Here is a 16,130-nt window from a genome sequence, read left to right on the forward strand (position 1 = left end):
GGCAGCCCCCCAGGGTCCGGCAGAGGAGGGGGCCGCAGCGGGCGCCTGCTCCGCTCCCCGGCATGAGGACTCATGAGGACTCCTGCGAGGGAGCAGGAAAACATGGCGCCTGTGCCCGGGCCCCACCAGGTACAACGCAACCGAGATGACAGGAACGTGATGTCTGAGAAAGCAGTGTGGCTTGCCGCTTCTTCTTTAAAGAGAAAAAAGGTAGAGTTTCTATTTCACAGTAAAAACAAAACAGGCCAGGCACCGGGCCGCTTTTTAAATACCATTTTATTTTTTCATTTGCCAATGATTAACTTTGAAGCTATGAGGAGAGTATCATGATCATAGTGAATAAAAAAATATAGATAGAATACAATATCAGGTTATACACGTTAGTTTTCATAAAAAAAAAACCACCTCGTTGTCCATCCATATCTTCAGGAGCTGAATGCTCTGGAGAACACATTGAATTTGTGGATGTTTTTCTGGTATTTTTGTTTTTTTACATTTCCACCAGTTAGAATTAGGAATTCATCTTACGAATCATTTGAAAGTGATTATTACAACAAACAGAAGGGCCACAAAAAGTTAAAACAAGTTCTAAGAACCACCAAATATATATAAATCTCTCTATATACAAACTTCTGTACAGGAGACTGAAATACAGAGAATGCTCCAGTCTAAAACCATCTTGTGTGGTACGCAGGCTTTTACAGCAAAGAATGCCCGTGTTTCTTCTTCCTATACCCATCTGATCCAGTATCCTCAATGGTGTTTCTACTCCATAAATTAGTAACTGTTCAGTAGCTGAGAAATATCCTATTTTAAATTATACCAGGGAAAAAACAACCAAGAACCCAAACCAGGAACCTCCCTGAAGGGTTGAACTCTGAGTTGCTCGGCATAGGTTGCAGACATAGCCACCCCACACAAGTCTGGGGTGGGCTGGGGTCCGGGCGTTAGCAGACGGTGGGCGGCCAGGGGGGTCGTGAGAGTTCTCACATCACGGCGGCGCGCTGCTCACCTCTCCGGGCTGACATAGCAGCCCGGCTCTTCGCTAACACACATCATTTGGCACAAAAACAAAGGATGTTGGGCAAGACTGGGGCTGTCTCTAAGACTGACCTGTGAGGGGTCCCCAAGTGTTGATGAACTCCAGGCGCACCTTGGTCCTCTGCCCCCCTGAGGACACCCCAGGTGAGGGCCACGGGTGAACCACCTCCCTCTTTCTGGGAAAAGCCCATGCACTGAAGGTTAGACACCACAGCTCCCCACCCCCAATGAGGTAACTGCCAGACAGGAAAGATGGGGTGAGGGGGGGACAGCTGGCCTTTGAGGCAGGCCCGCGGCTGCTCACTGCACGATCCCGGAGTCCACCGAGGTCTGCTTGCGGGTGGTCTTTGGAGGAGGAGGGGGTGGCGTCTTGCTGGGCAGCGGAGGCGGCTGGAAGACATGACGGGAGATGTCATGTTACTTCGGTCCCCATGTGGAGAGGTCTGTCTCTAGGAGGGGCTGCTCCTTGGCACAGCAGTTGGAGCAGGAAGCGATGCAGGTTGCTGGACTGGAGCCGTGCCCCGCACACCGGCTGGCTGAGGGCTCGTACAACGCTCACCCAAACCTGGCTGCCTGGCCACCGTGGGTTCCTCCGACAGCTCTGAGTGCTTGCTCACCACGTGCACAGTCCTCAAGGTGCACAGCCCCCACGCTTGGCTGCCTTAATACAGGTGCCACGGCAGTGGTGACTGGTCTGCTATCAGGGACGGGCAGGTCCCGGGGAGGTTCTACCGAGGTGGCGGCAGACCCTTCCCTTGCCTTGTGAACCGGAAGTCAAGGTGGTCAGGCTTCCCTGGATGTGCGGGCCCCACAGTTCTACTGAGCTGGAAAGAGCTAGCGATGGCACCAAATGGGTGATCTTCACTGGGTTCTAAAGAAAGTTGACTTAAAAAAATGGCAGGCCTTTTGAACAACTACCCAAAGATAATAACATAATACAAAAAATAAAGTAACCCTCCACTACTTTTTCAAGGGGGGAAAAATAGGTGGCTGGTGAATCTGAGCCGTAGGCTACTGGACATCTTAGAAAGAGAATGAACTAGCCAGGCACCAGTGGATCACACCTGTAATCCTAGCTACTCAGGAGGCTGAGATCTGAGGATCATGGTTCAAGCCAGTTCAGGGATGAAAGTCCGTGAGACTCTTATCTCGAATAAACCACCAGAAAACTGGAACTGGTGCTGTGGCTCAAGTGGTAAAGCATTCACCTTGAGCTGAAGAGCTCAGGGATAGCACCCAGGCCCAGAGTTCAAGCCCCACAAAAAGAAAGAGAATGAAGTTACAGCTGGAAGCGAATGGCCCTGCCTGACGCCAGCAGCGGTAGGCCTCTGTGACCAGGCACCCATCACAGACAAACAGAGGCGTGCCACAGCTGTGGGTCCATCACAAGGTAAATGAGCAATGGAGCCAATGCGCCGACGGCTGAAGCAATGAGCCGAGCTGAGATGGTGGTGCATAGCCCAGCAGGGCGGCTGGGAGGGCAGCTCGCAAGCCACCGCCTGGCTTAAGGGGCTTGTGGCTTGCTCACAGCCTGCAGCGGAGGCAGGCACGTAGGGAAACGCTGGAAAAGTTTGCAAAGGACCACAGAACGACGCGAGCTTTTCTCACCGGCCAAGTTTCTTCCCGACTCCCAGACAAGGATCTATGGCTGAGGATTTGGGTGAGTCATAGAATTCACACCTTTATTAACTGAACCCAAGCCAGTGGAGAGGATGCTAGGCCTTCACCTAACCAAACAGAAATGGCACCGGGAACTTGGAATGATGTGGTCCAGGAGAGGGGGAGGGGCAGGAAAATGTTCCCCAAATTTTCCGTTTACTTGTATAGGGAGACCAGGGGGACATTTCTATTTTTCTAGTAAAATAAAAGAGAGGAAATTGAAGATGTGAGCCAGTAGGCTAGAACACCCGACAAAGCCAAGGTTCCTCCTGGACTCCGCAAGTCTCCTTTGCGGCCACCACACAGCTACAGAGCTGGGAAGGTCAAGTTTACACTGCGGCTTAATTTGGCCTCTGAGGAGCAGCCCGCAGCATCACCTGGTCCCTGGTTCTCCACCGAGCCACATCTGGGAGGCATTGACACTGGTCTTGGAAGAGACACCTGCCCCTTCCAGGCAAAAGCAATACCCAAATAGACGCTATTAATAAGGACTCTCTCCTCCACTCTTCTCACAAAGAGAGGAAAAGTCTGCAGAGCACTCAGGGAAACAGTCTTCCTGAGGAGGAACAGGAAATGGAAAACAGAAATGGCATGCAGAATTTCTATTGTCTAGAAAGAGCAAAAAGCCACACCTGCGCTTCCCCGCCCCTGTGTATCCCCATGTGCCACAGGGTGTCTGAGACTATAGAATTACTTAACAGAGCAGCTGCGTAAATACGAGCAGAGGCATTTACTCTGCAGACTGAGCTCCTTTAGTTTTACAAGGCCATGAATCGTATGCGCACGGGGAAGGGGTGAGACTCAGAAGTGGACTTTCTGGTTACTGCAACCATCACCCAACTGCACCTCCTAAACTGGAGCAGCGGGTCTGACCAAGGGCAACAGTTGTGAGAACCAGGGGCCAAGGCACTGGACCTAAATGGAAGGATTCCACACGGTGGTGGCCGGCAGCAGTAACCAGATCACAGGCTAATGCGCATCAGTGCCCCAAGCAGGCTCAGGGGCCACTGGGCACGGTTCATACCACACCAGTGCCCAAGGAGCAGCAGCCTCGGGTGCAGGTGGGAGCGGGCTCAGCACTGCTGGAGGAAGCCAGCATCCAGAACCCACATGAGGGGTCCACGGGGCTGGAGCACGGGGGGGGGGAGGAAAGGGGGAGGGGTACCGGTGCTGTCTCAGAGCCTGACGACCCCTGCTCTACGCACAAGGGGCACCGCCGGGACCTGGGCTGTGGGGCACGGGTTTGTGCCTCCTCTCCAGGGCAGCGTGCACACAGACAGCACAGGCAGACAGACAGACAGAAGCGTGCACACAGACAGCACAGGCAGGCAGGCAGGCAGACAGACAGACAGACGCCTTGGCAGAAAAGCTGCCCTCAAAATCAAAATTTTGGTTCTCTTCTGCCATCCCAGCTACCCAGGAGGCTGAGAGGTGAGGATCACAGGTCAAAGCCAACCTGGGCAGGAAAGTCCATGGGGCTCTTATGGAAATGAATCAAGTGGTAGAGTACCAGCTTTGAGCAGGGGTTAAAAAAAAAGGTAAGGGACAGAGCCCAGGCCTTGAGTTCAGGCTCCAGTACTAGCATAAAAGCAAAAAAAAACGGGCTGGAAAGGTGGCTCAGTGGTAGAGTGCTTGCCTTGCATGCAAGAGGCCCTGGGTTTGATTCCTCAGCACCACATAAGCAGAAAAAGCCGGAAGTGGCACTGGGGCTCAAGTGGTAGAGCACTAGCCTTGAGCTGAAGAGCTGAGGGACAGCGCCCAGGCCCAGAGTTCAGGCCCCACGACCAACAATACAAACAAACAAAAATCAAGGCTTGGTAGGAACTGCACGCCCAAGGCGAGACGGCCGCTGCTGGGAGGGGCTCCCTCCTCCCCGCGAATCAGGAAGCATGGCACGCGGCCTCCCGCACCCTCGGAGCCAGGGCTCACCTGCCCGCGCCCCCCTCGGAGCCAGGGCTCACCTGCCCGCGCCCCCCTCAGCCCCCCTCAGAGCACAGGGCTCACCTGCCCGCACCCCCCTCGGAGCACAGGGCTCACCTGCCCGCGCCCCTACGTGTGAGGTGCTGTCAGTCAAGCCCAGGCTGCTCCTGTCTCTTCCCTCACATCTGGAAGCGGGGGTGGGGGGGTCGCGTGTTGTTAGGGGGGGGGAGGAGGGAGCCCTGCGGGTGACACTTACCCTCTGGTGGGGAGGCGGGGGAGGGGGTGGGGGCGTCGGCGAGCCCCCCAGGTCCTGGGTCTCCATCAGGTTCCCGTAGTCTGCCGTGCTGCCTTTGAGAGGCAGAGGGGGCGGGACATCCGCCGCGTCCACGCTCGTCCCGCCGCCCGTCACGCCATTCAACTCCAGACCTGGAAGATCAGGGATCTACTTTACACCGGCCTGGGACGCCCCTGCGGCCCGGTGCCCGCGGCTGAGTCCTGGTTCCCGGCTTGAGGAACACTCCGTCCGGGGGAACATCTGCCCATGGAGCAGAGAGCCAGGGGGACATTGAGAACTTAAAGGGTAGGATTTCCTTCTAATGGAATGCTCTAGAAACGGAATAGCAAGTCTCACAACGCGCTGAAAACCAGAGCTTTCAGAAGACATCGGGCTTCTGTGAAACACTGAAGTTGACGCAGCTCTTCGCGGAGCCCCTGCCCGTGGCTTCTCCGCAGCCACTCTCTGGAGCCGGCCTGCCCGGACGGTCCCCGGGGAGAAAGCCCCAACAAGGGGCACACACGGCCCCCACCTCCCGCTCCTGGCAGACCGCACGGGAGGGGTGGCTGCTGCTCTCCCCCAGCACAGGGGAAGAGGGGTGCATGGGGGACCGCACGGGGCGTCCCGACGCGGCCAGCACCCCGGACCACCATCCCCTCCCCGCTCCCCCCTCCCTGAGTATCCTGGGAACGATCTGTTTTCTTTCATATCAGAGAGAGACACATTGACAGGTTTGCTGATGGGCGTCTTCTGGAGTTCTCCCCAGTGGCTCATCTGATGATAAATCAATCGTTCATTAGGAAATCCTTCTCAGGAAGCAGGGGTCCTGTCAAAGGGGAGGCCACGCTTCACAGGGGGCGGGGGAGCAGGAAGAGCGCTGCTGGCTTGTCTTACGACGGTGAAACAGGCATGGCATAAACTCTGCCATTTTGCCATCTACTAGTGTGTGACCCAGGGACAATGTGTCTCTGTTGTCACCCACACAGATGGAGTGTGCACCCCGCCTCACTCCCTGAGTCTTCAGTACTTCCACCCTTGGCCTGTTCCAGGTACTTGCTCTACGTGCAATGAGACAGAACTTTCCCTTGGTGCCCGGCCCACCTCTCTCAGCTGTTTCCCAGGCTCATCAGTGCTGCAGCGCCTCGGCACCGCATTCCTTTTTCTAGCAGTATAATGTTCCATCGCACGCGTCGCCGCCCCTCCCCCCTTTGGGTGCACATCTTGTTCATTTTGTCAGCTGATAGTATTTGTACTGTTTCCAGCTTTCTCTAATAACAATGTGGCGGACATTCTCATACAAGTATCCGAGGACTTTCCAATTCTTGAGAGGGATTATAGGTTTAGAAATGGAATTGCTGGGTCATATATGGTAATTTGGAGAAAACATCAAACCATTTCAAACAGTGTTTTGGAATAGAAAATTCCTTTTGGAAAGGATTCCTGTGGTTTAAAGAATGGGGAAGGACGTCACCACCTTCCTTCCAAGTACCTCGGACATTCTTGGCTTACTAAAAGTGAGCTCCATCTATCTACTCCTGGAGCCAAGAAACCACCACCTGAGGGTCTCCAGAATCACCGCTATTGTCCTTTCTGCAAGAAGTCAAGTGCTCGCTGTTGTCTGTCTGTCCACCGCACTGCTCTCTATCTTGGAGCCCTCCCTCTGGCCAGCGGAGGAGTGGACGCCCCCAATTCTCCAGCCACTGATTTTCGAATTCAGAGACGAGCTTTGGCCCGAGCTGCTGGCGTCCAGCCCATCCTGAGGGTCATACCTGGACGCTGGGCTGTGATGCCCTGGGCCTGCTGCTGGGGCGGTGGGGAGGAGTCACCGCGCAGAGCCCTGCTCGAGGGGCCGGGGCGTGCGCAGCGGGGGACAGGCTCTGTGACTTACCAGACTGAACGCTGAAACTGAGCTTGGCCCTCGGCGTGACCGGAGGCGGGGTGTGCTGGGAGCCTGGCGGAGCTGGGGACACGGAGAAGCGCCGCTCACTGCCCATCACATTGAGCACCTGGCTCTTGGGTCTCTGTGGCCGTAAGGGACTGATCTACCGGGAAGAGAGAGCCCCGGGGCAGGGCAGGGTGAGAGCTCCGGCCCTGTGCCGAGGCCCCTCCCCCAGGCTCCACGGTGCATATCTGAAAACAGGAGTCTGGCAAATGGCCCAGTCCAGCTATGTCTCCACATGACAGGTGTCCTTCTAAAGAAGGGGATGTTGTGCGCACACACACACACACACACACACACACACACACCAGGAGAACAGAGGAACAGAGTGGAGGGCCGACCTGCCTCTGCAGGCCAAGGAACACCAAAGGATTCTGTCAGTTTCAGGAGCTGGGGTGGAGGATGGAGCAGGTGAGATTGTCCTGCACCTGAACCTCGGACTTCAGCCCCAGAATGGAGAGGGGATGGACTCCTGGACTGCTCAGCCCCAGCAGTGTAGCCCCTTAGTGTGGGCCTCATGCCGGGTGGGGGTGGGGTTCCCAGGCTTCCCAAACACAATGAACAGCGGCACAGCGCTGCCGGAAGCCATTCGATGCCCAGCAAGACGACCCCGGCAGCCCCCAAAGACTCAAGAATGGAGAGGAAGTCTAGAAACATTAGCAGAACTTGTGCTGCATCCCTGCCACCTGTTACTGGGCGAGAGTTCTTTCTCTGTGACTTCTGTGGGCCTCTGGCTTCCGGTGCGCTTGACTTTCCTTGCCTGAGCCCCTTCCCCGGGGCTTGTTCTGGCAATAAATTTTGTTTACGTATTTCCTATACCTTGGCCTCAGATCAGTGGGCCTCAGGAAGACCAGGAATTGCAAAATATTCAGAGGTAGAAGTAATCAGAAAAGTTATTAACTCAACCAAAACAGCAGGACAGTTTCTCCTGCTCCCCCAGGAAGGAAGGGCAGGCAGGGCTCCGGCCTCGGTGCTACAGTCTGACCTGCAGGGGCGCGCGCACGCGTGTGCATGCATATGTCTGTGTGTGTGTGTGTGTGTGTGCACGCGCGCGTGGGTGGGGAAGGGACTGGTTTGAGTGAGGAAGTGCAGGTGAGGTGCAATGTCCATCCCAGGAAAGGACCACAAAGCCAGGAGCATCTTAAGCTTCCAAGGCAGGCTGGGAGGCTGTGCCTGGGCAGGAGGTGGGTCTCGCAGAACGGTGAACGAGGGGCCCAGGGCTCAGCCAACAGGCCCACCTGAGACCCACCCTGTGGGGATGGGTGTGGGGAGGCCTGCTCGGAGGCCTGGTGCCGTGCCAGGCTGACACATATACCCAAGGGCTGGAGAACACGGATGGGGAGACTCAACCCGGGCCTGGTAGGCTCCACCTGGAGAAGCTAGAAATTTGCCTCTGGAGCAGACGGGCTCAGAGAAGGTGGAGACATCATGGATGGTGCAAATCAAGTAGGAGACTAAGCCCAGTCCCAAGGGTTAAGGAGAGGAACGTTCATACAGTCTGGAAAGGTGAATGAGGGCAAGGGCAATGCAAGGCTAGGTGCCTGGCGAACACTAGGGGGCGCCAGGGCTACCTGGGGAACACAGCTCCTCTCTGGGGGCTGGGGCTGCTCCCGGCCTCTCTCCCACTCCAGGCTGTGCTGGCACTGACCTTACCAATATCTGTGGCCTGGTGGTGGTGGTGGTGGTGATATGGGGGGGGGCAGGTGGTTTTCTGGCTGCCCCCAGCTGGAAGTGGGGTTCCTGCCCTCCTGGTGTGGCTGCTGGCTCTAGTGAGTGTGGCAGATGTTAACCAACAATGCGGTCAGCTCTGCGTGCTGATGGTGCTCAGTGCCAGTGGTGGTGCTGAGGCCCTGCACCCCTGGCCTGCTGTTCACAGGTGTCCTGGCAGGGAGCCGGGGCTGCCCATGGGAGGGCAGAGGTTTCCTGGGATGATGGCTTAGCACTTGCTCTGACCTCGGGACTTCTCACCCAACCCAACCAGGCTCAGCTCCACCACCCGGCTCTACTTCGAGGCTCCCAAACTTCTGCCATCATAGGGCTAGAGAGGACATTCCAGACCGCGAGGGCTGCTGGCATCACAGGAGGGGGCGGAGGCTGTGGGGTGAGGGCTGGCGCCTGGGCACCAGATGCTGACCTGTGTCCAGTGTGGGTCCAGAGCCTGACGCCCAGGGCCACACACACGCTATGTGGAGACACAGGGGCCTCGCTGCGGTCACAGCACAGGCTCAGAGCGCTGAGGGACGTCTGCCTTCCAACACCCCGTGACCACTGCCCTCAGAGCCGGGACAGACCCTCGGTGTCTTAAGAGACAACAGCAGTGCAGTGTGTCATATTAAGACATGGCCCTGTCTGAGTTGTCATGAAGAACCCTTACATCACGGCCATGACAGAGCCGCCAGTCACGGCTGCTGTCCAGCAAGGAAAGCTTTTTCCACTCACCAGACAAGCCTACATGTGTAGAGAGTATACCACGCCCACATCGCCCCGGAAGCCGGCAGTCCGCGGGGCCCTCTTCCCACCTCGTTCCAGCCTCTGAACAGTGCTTTCTGTGCCTCATTTCTGCACTCAACCCCAAACACTGTGGTGTGCTTCTGGGACGCCCTCCCTGCGATGAGAGCAGACCCCCTGGACTTCGCTCCCTCCGGACGCCCAGGACGCTAGGGGTGAACACGAGCCTCTGGGTCTGTCCTAATGTCAACTTGCTAGCGTGTGTCAAGTCCCTGCAAATCCTTCTGAACTATGGTCAAGAGAACTGTACATGTGGCAGCTGGGGTGGGGGGTGTGGAGTCTGGCTGGCAGACAGGAGGGGCATTGGGGTGCTGGCTGGGCGGGTAGTGATCAGCTACGATCCTGGTCAGGAAGGGGTGAGGGGGAGGCAGCTGACATGCAGCACTGGTAGGCCTCGTCTTCCTGGACACCAGGTCCTTTGTGGAACCAAGCCACACAGAGCACGGGAACCCCAAGACGCCAGGGCCTGCCAGAGACGGACCCGTCCACAGCCCTGGGAGCAGGGGCTGAGGGCTAAGCCATCACCCTCCAGAGAGCAGGCCGCTTGACTCTGCAGCTCTGATGGCTGACGTTAGGGATGAGGAGAGCCTAGGTTTTCAGATGACAAACTCAATAAAATCCACCCAGCAGCCCTCTTGGCTAGTTGTGCCAGAGCGATGGGTCCCAAAGGCTCCCACGGAATGAGGCAGATACCCGTCAGATTACCGTTTCCGAAAGGATCACAGCCTCGGACGGCTGCAAGGAGCCGTCAGCCGGCTTGAATTCCTTGTCAAATATCTCCTGGTGCTTGCTGTTCCGCTTCTCCTTCTTCTTGTCCTTCTTCTCCTTCTCCGCGTCGTCCTTGTCCAGCTTGTCCTGGGACCTGGAGTGCATTTTCTTTGGCAGTAGAGGCTCCAGAGCAAACCTAAAGGAAGCAGTTAACTCTGTCACCCTGCAGAGTTCGTTCATCCGCTCGCCAGGCACCTCACTGCTGCCTGGGAATCACAGCCCTGGGTGCAAACGACTCAGCCAGAGCCAGTGGGGTCCTCCAGACACAGGGGCCCAAGAGTAGAAAACGTGTTTGTATCCCAAGAAAAACAGACGGGGAGAAGAACACCAGGAGGATAGGAAATCGGGCTGTGTATTTGTTGTGGGGCCTAAGAGCATCTGTTGATTTATGATGGTTGGTATGACATATTGGGTCGATTGAGAAATGTACACATATATTCTCAGAAGCAATGGGGGAAGAGGGGGGGAGCTATGCGGGTAGCAATGTGAAGAAATTTCTCAAACCTTCATTCTGACCGAGCGTCTGGTTATAAATAGTTGGTCTTTTCCAGGTGAGAGCCCTTTGGATGGCTGGCCAGAAGCCAGTGGGTTCCATGGAGAGGACCCCAGGTGCACAGAGGTCTGGGTTCCCACTCTGCCGCCTGCTTTTGAGCCCTGGTGTCCGCTAACCCCTGGGAGCCTCAGGCTGTCCTGGAATGCCCGGGGACACTGGTGGACTGGTGAGGGAATTGATTCTGAATGAGTATGCAAGCCTGGGGCCAGAGGTGAGTGTGCACACACATCTGCACACAGCTGCAGCTTGCTAGTTAGCATCCAACGGGGACGTGCACACCTGACTATGTCCTAGTACATCATTCCTGGGGGGAGACGAAGGGTCCAGTGCTAAATCTCCACAGCTCCTGCTGTCCGGATGGTGAGGGGGCAGGGGCTCTTTGAGTCACGGGGTCCTAACGGAGAGGTTTATTTTCAAAGCAGAGCCGGTGAAAAGGTATTCAAGAAGAGGCATGGCCTCTGAGTAGGGGCCCTGTCACACAGTGAGGGCGCGATTGCTGGTGGGGTCCCACTACGCTCTGGTACCCACATCAGCTCCGGTGGCTGAGAGGAGGACACCAGGCACTCCATGGCTCAATGTCCGTGTGGTCCCTAAGCCAGGTGGCAGGGCCGACTCCGGCCCCGTCGTGTGGTTGGAGCTAGCCGGAACTGGCCTTCGGGAGCTTCCTCCCCAAGCCTTGCACAGCCTGGATTCCCTGACCACCTGCAGAACACATGCATGCTGATTTTGAGAGAAGGCTGAGCACGGCAGTCACGTTTCCATCTGCCTGCAGCTCTGCTCATGATGACTTCTGAACGGGACCGTGAGGGTGAAATGGCTGCTCCACCGTGGCGAGCGGGCTCCCAGCGTGGGCTGGGCACGGGGAAGGACGGAGCAGCCTGACACCGCCCCAAATCTACTGGAGATAGACTGCTGCCGGCAGTCAGTCCCACCCCGTGACCCGCTTCTCCCCAGCCTAACAGAGCCAGGCAACCCGATCTGCTGACACGGGCACAGGAGATTTCAACAGCAGTGGAGTAGAGTCTACACATTGACTACCAATAACTGCTTGCATCCAGAGAAACCAAAAGAAAGAAAATTGATTACCGGTAACTGCTCACATCCAGAGAGGAAAAAGAGAGAAAGCCAGCTCTGACGTGCCTCTGGGCGGAAGGACACACAGGTCTGACTGCAGATCAAACCAGAACCAGACCAACTCTCTAGCTTCAACTCCACATTTGCAAACCACGGCAAACCAACTAACACATCAGGAGGTCGAGATAGGCCAAGCCAATCACGACCTGACGGCACACACTCACAACAATCCACACTTCGGGAACACAACAGGAAAGAAAACCCTGATTTTAAAAAATAATACATAAGCCAGGCGCTGGTGGCTCACGCCTGTAATCCTAGCTACTCAGGAGGCTGAGATCTGAGGATTGCAGTTCAAAGCCAGCCCAGGCAGGAATGTCCGTGAGACTCTTATCTCCAATAAACCCCTAGAAAACTGGAAGTGGTGCTGTGGCTCAAGCAGTAGAGCACTCACCTTGAGCTGAAGAGCACAGGGACAGCGCCCAAGCCCAGAGTTCAAGCCCCACAACGGACCAAAAAAAAAAAAAAAAAAACCATAACAAGGAAAAAAAATGTAAAAGTGGGACTGAAACAGACAACTAAATATAAGGTAATGGCCAAACAAACAAAAAGGACATTTGTGATAATGAGATATTAAACAGTAATATATATATATAATATTCTGTATCACGGTGATATGGAATTCCCATTAATAGGTTGCCTGAAATAGTCTTCTCTTTCAGCAGTGCGTACTTGAGGCGTCTGGCTGTGTGGGGAAGGCAGGAGGCGATGCACGAGGGAGCAGACTGGCTGGGCTCCCTCCCTGAGCTCCCACGCCTAGGATCTGCCTCAATGGAAATCAGGACTCTGACGGAGCCGGCTTCCCGTTACAGGTTAAACAAGAGGCTCCTGGGAGGAGCTGACTGAAGCTCACCACGGTCCGCCTGGAACCCTAAAGTTGCAATTTTGTTCTCAGTGACAGGCACATGTGATTTAAATACCTGTAAGTGGGGAATTTCTGTACGGGCTGACATTCCAAATATCAAACACGCACAAAAAGTACTGTGACTGAAAGAAAAAAAAAAAAAGCATGTGCGGGCACACCGCAGCGCTCCACTGGCCCCCTCCACGGCTGGTTTCAGCATGCGCGGACAGCCCGGCCACCTGTGGTGTGGCCTGCAAGTGTGTGCCCCGAAGCCCTTGGGTTTGACATGGTGATAGCGTCTAAACCAAATGGGTTTGGACAAATATGTAATGGTGCACAACTGGACAGCCAGACAATGAGAAGTCCTTCTCTGATGTCTAAATTGCACTCAGAATGTTTCCATTTTGCAGAACAAGATTCCACTTGACAAGGTACCCACGCCGAAATGCAAAAACACCAATATTGACTGAGGCTGTCCCTCCAACAGTCAGCTAACAACAAAGTTCCAGTGAGTGTCTGGGGCTCACATGCCCCGTGACCCCAACTGTGTGTTTGACTCTCCAGAATCAGAGGCACCCAGTGGAGTGGTATTTACGGGGTGGGGGGTGAGGTGGGGAGGGAGGGAGAGGGAAGGGCAGGTTTGGTTTAAGTTTTGTAAGATGAAAAAGAATTGGTGGCCGTGGTTCCACACAATGCCACTGTACTGTGGAGGATGTACCAAACTGTGTACGATTATTTGTGCTGGGGTTTGAACTCATAGCCTTACACTCTCCCTTAGCCTTTTCCCCTCATGGCTGCTGCTCTGCCACTTGAGCCACCCTCCACTCTCATAAACTGTGTACTCAACATTGTGGTAAATTTGGGGGCATCTGTGTTTTAGCACAATGGAAAATGAACAAAAGGGCAGCAATTCTGTGTGAGCAGGGCGGTTGTGGAAAGGAGGGGACAGGAGGGTTCACCCTTTCCTTTGGAAGACAACAGCCTCATTAGAAATAAGAACAAGCAACGCTGTTCTCTCTCACACACACACCCAGGTTAGAAGAGTGGCCCAGTCAGCCATCTTGGCGAGGACACAGAGGCCGTGTCACCTTACGGCCATCCAATCCCAGCCTGGCTTGCCGCCTGCACGTAGCATGCGCAGAGCACTCACAGAGCATGCGCAGAGCATGCACAGAGCACACGCAGAGCACGCAGAGCATGCGCAGAGCACTTGCAGAGCACTTGCAGAGCATGCACAGAGCACACAGAGCACTTGCAGAGCAGCAGAGCATGCGCAGAGCACTTGTAGAGCATGCGCAGAGTGCACAGAGCATGCAGAGCACGTGCAGAGCACGCGCAGAGCACGCACAGAGCACACGCAGAGCATGCACAGAGAACGCAGAGCACGCGCAGAGCATGTGCAGAGCACTCACAGAGCACGCAGAGCATGTGCAGAGCATGCAAAGCACACAGAGCATGCATAGAGCACGCAGAACATGCACAGAGCATGCGCAGAGCATGCATAGAGCATGCAGAGCATGCACAGAGCACGCACAGAGCATGCGCAGAGCATGAACAGAGCACGCACAGAGCACGCAAAGCATGTGCAGAGACAGGTCCACAAGGATGGCAGGGCCTTCGGGTAAAGGACACCAATGATGCCCCAGTGCTCGGGGAGGACTCGCAGGTGCATGGATGCCTTTTCCAGAAGTGCTCCCTGTGGGAGGACTCTACCTCAACCATCACAAGACTTGGAGTGTCACCCTGGGTACTACAGCCATTCAGTCTCAGAAGGTCTCAGTTTCCAGGAAGAATATCCAGTATGAAAAAAATCCTCAGCTGCAAGAAGTAGTCCCCGGATACAGTGTTCTTTGTGAGGACCCCAGGTCCTCCTCTGCCCCAGCTCCCTCCTGCTGAACGTACTCACCCATCAGAGCCTGGCCTGGATGGCGTGCTGTCGGACGACAGGGAAGAGACGGAGGCCACGGACAGAGGCCGGGATGTGGACGGCATAGTGAAGGATCGCACCATGGAGCGTGGCCGACTGCCTCTTCTGTCATCCAGGCTTGAGGGCTGAGAGAGAGAGAGAGAGAGAGGGAGACAGAGAGGTTTGATATCCATACTAAACATGGAATCTGAGGACAGGACTGCCATTACATCAGCCTCTTTAAAGCCAGACCCAGTGATGTAGAACATCTATGGAAGGACCTTAGTTTAAATGCATTTTTCTTTTCTGAGGCTGTAATGCACCAACCTGCTCCTCAGTGGCACATACTGACCAGGAAGTTTGAGGCTAGATGCTGGAGTAGCATCTCACATCTAGAATGTACTTCCAGGTGAGTGTGGTACGTTCCCACAAGCTGTGTGGAGCCGTGAAGACTGCACTCCATGCAGAAGAGGCGGCCTCCTCCTATGAGCGATGCTGTGACGGGTGAAGGTGCCCCCTCTGACCCGGGAGACCACTAAGGCCACATTCTACGGAGAAATGATCTCAGGGCTGGGAGCTGGTGGCTCACGCCTGTAATCTAGCTACTCAGGAGGCTGAGATCTGAGGATCATGGTTCAAAGCCAGCCTGGGCAAGAACATTCATGAGACTTATCTTCAATTAATCACTCCAAAAAGCTGGAACTGGGGCTGTGGCTCAAGTGGTAAAATGTTAGCCTCAGGAAAAAAAAAAAAAAAGCTCAGGAACAGTGTCTAGGCCCTGAGTTCAAGCCCCAGGACTGGCACATACACACAGAAGAAATGGTCTCAGTGTAGAATTTTTCTCTTCCCTCATTGACACCTTGTACATCACTGCAACAAGTCTCACTGAGATGCTGCATTTGTCAACACCTAATTAGCCAGGGATGGCTTGGGTACCTGTACCAAGCCAGATGTTGGCACATCGGGAACCACAGCTGCTATGCAAGCAGTTTCCTGGAAAACAGGGAAGCCACATTCCTTAGGGCACAGCTGTGGCCCTACATTCCCCCTCCTCTTCCCAGCCCACACCGATGCCCCGCCCAGCCGGTCAAGAGAGGTAAGAAAGAACCATCACAGATTCCCGACGCTCACTCCAACACCTGAAAAGTGGGCCTGCTTCTTGAACACGTGATCCTAACTAGAACAGAAAGTCCAAGATTGCAAAAGGGCAGGCGCTGGCACACTCCCTCTGCAGAGGACCCCGGATGTAGTCTTGTAGGCAGACACAAACTTGCACAAAGGAGGTGGCTGTGGTCCAATAAAACTGTATTCTCAGAAGCAGGTAACTGGCCTGAGTTTGCTAACCTGTGGGTAAACGCAACATGGCGCCGGAACCGGGTAGTAGAGAGGGGTTTGAACTTTGCTACAGAGATGGGGTGGTGGTCGTCCCTGTGAAGATGTCCACTGTGCTCGACCAGCTTCATAAGCGAATAGCAGGGCGAGAGTTACTTGTCGAGAACCCTTATACAATGCGACATCAGGAGTCGCAGCGTCTACACCACCGTCTCTGGCAGGCTGAAGGGTCCTCCACCAGCCCCTGGCTGG

At 55.2% G+C, this 16,130-nt stretch overlaps 1 protein-coding gene across 2 annotated transcripts in view; it reads right to left on the minus strand.

The window, feature by feature from the left end:
- Nucleotides 1–258: 258 nt before the first annotated feature.
- The window catches only part of Dock1 (dedicator of cytokinesis 1), a 437,833-nt gene continuing 421,961 nt past the window's right edge, over nt 259–16,130 (minus strand). For both annotated transcript variants that reach the window (XM_013021945.1, XM_013021944.1), the window contains exons 48-52: nt 14,547–14,692; nt 10,047–10,245; nt 6,783–6,936; nt 4,877–5,046; nt 259–1,431 (exon numbers count right to left, since the gene is read on the minus strand). In XM_013021945.1, coding sequence (XP_012877399.1) covers nt 1,342–1,431; nt 4,877–5,046; nt 6,783–6,936; nt 10,047–10,245; nt 14,547–14,692 — 759 coding nt within the window. In that variant the 3' untranslated portion in view covers nt 259–1,341. The remainder of the gene's footprint in view (nt 1,432–4,876; nt 5,047–6,782; nt 6,937–10,046; nt 10,246–14,546; nt 14,693–16,130) is intronic.

The sequence above is a fragment of the Dipodomys ordii genome, unplaced genomic scaffold (assembly GCF_000151885.1).
Source record: "Dipodomys ordii isolate 6190 unplaced genomic scaffold, Dord_2.0 Scaffold58, whole genome shotgun sequence".
Lineage (NCBI taxonomy): Eukaryota > Metazoa > Chordata > Mammalia > Rodentia > Heteromyidae > Dipodomys > Dipodomys ordii.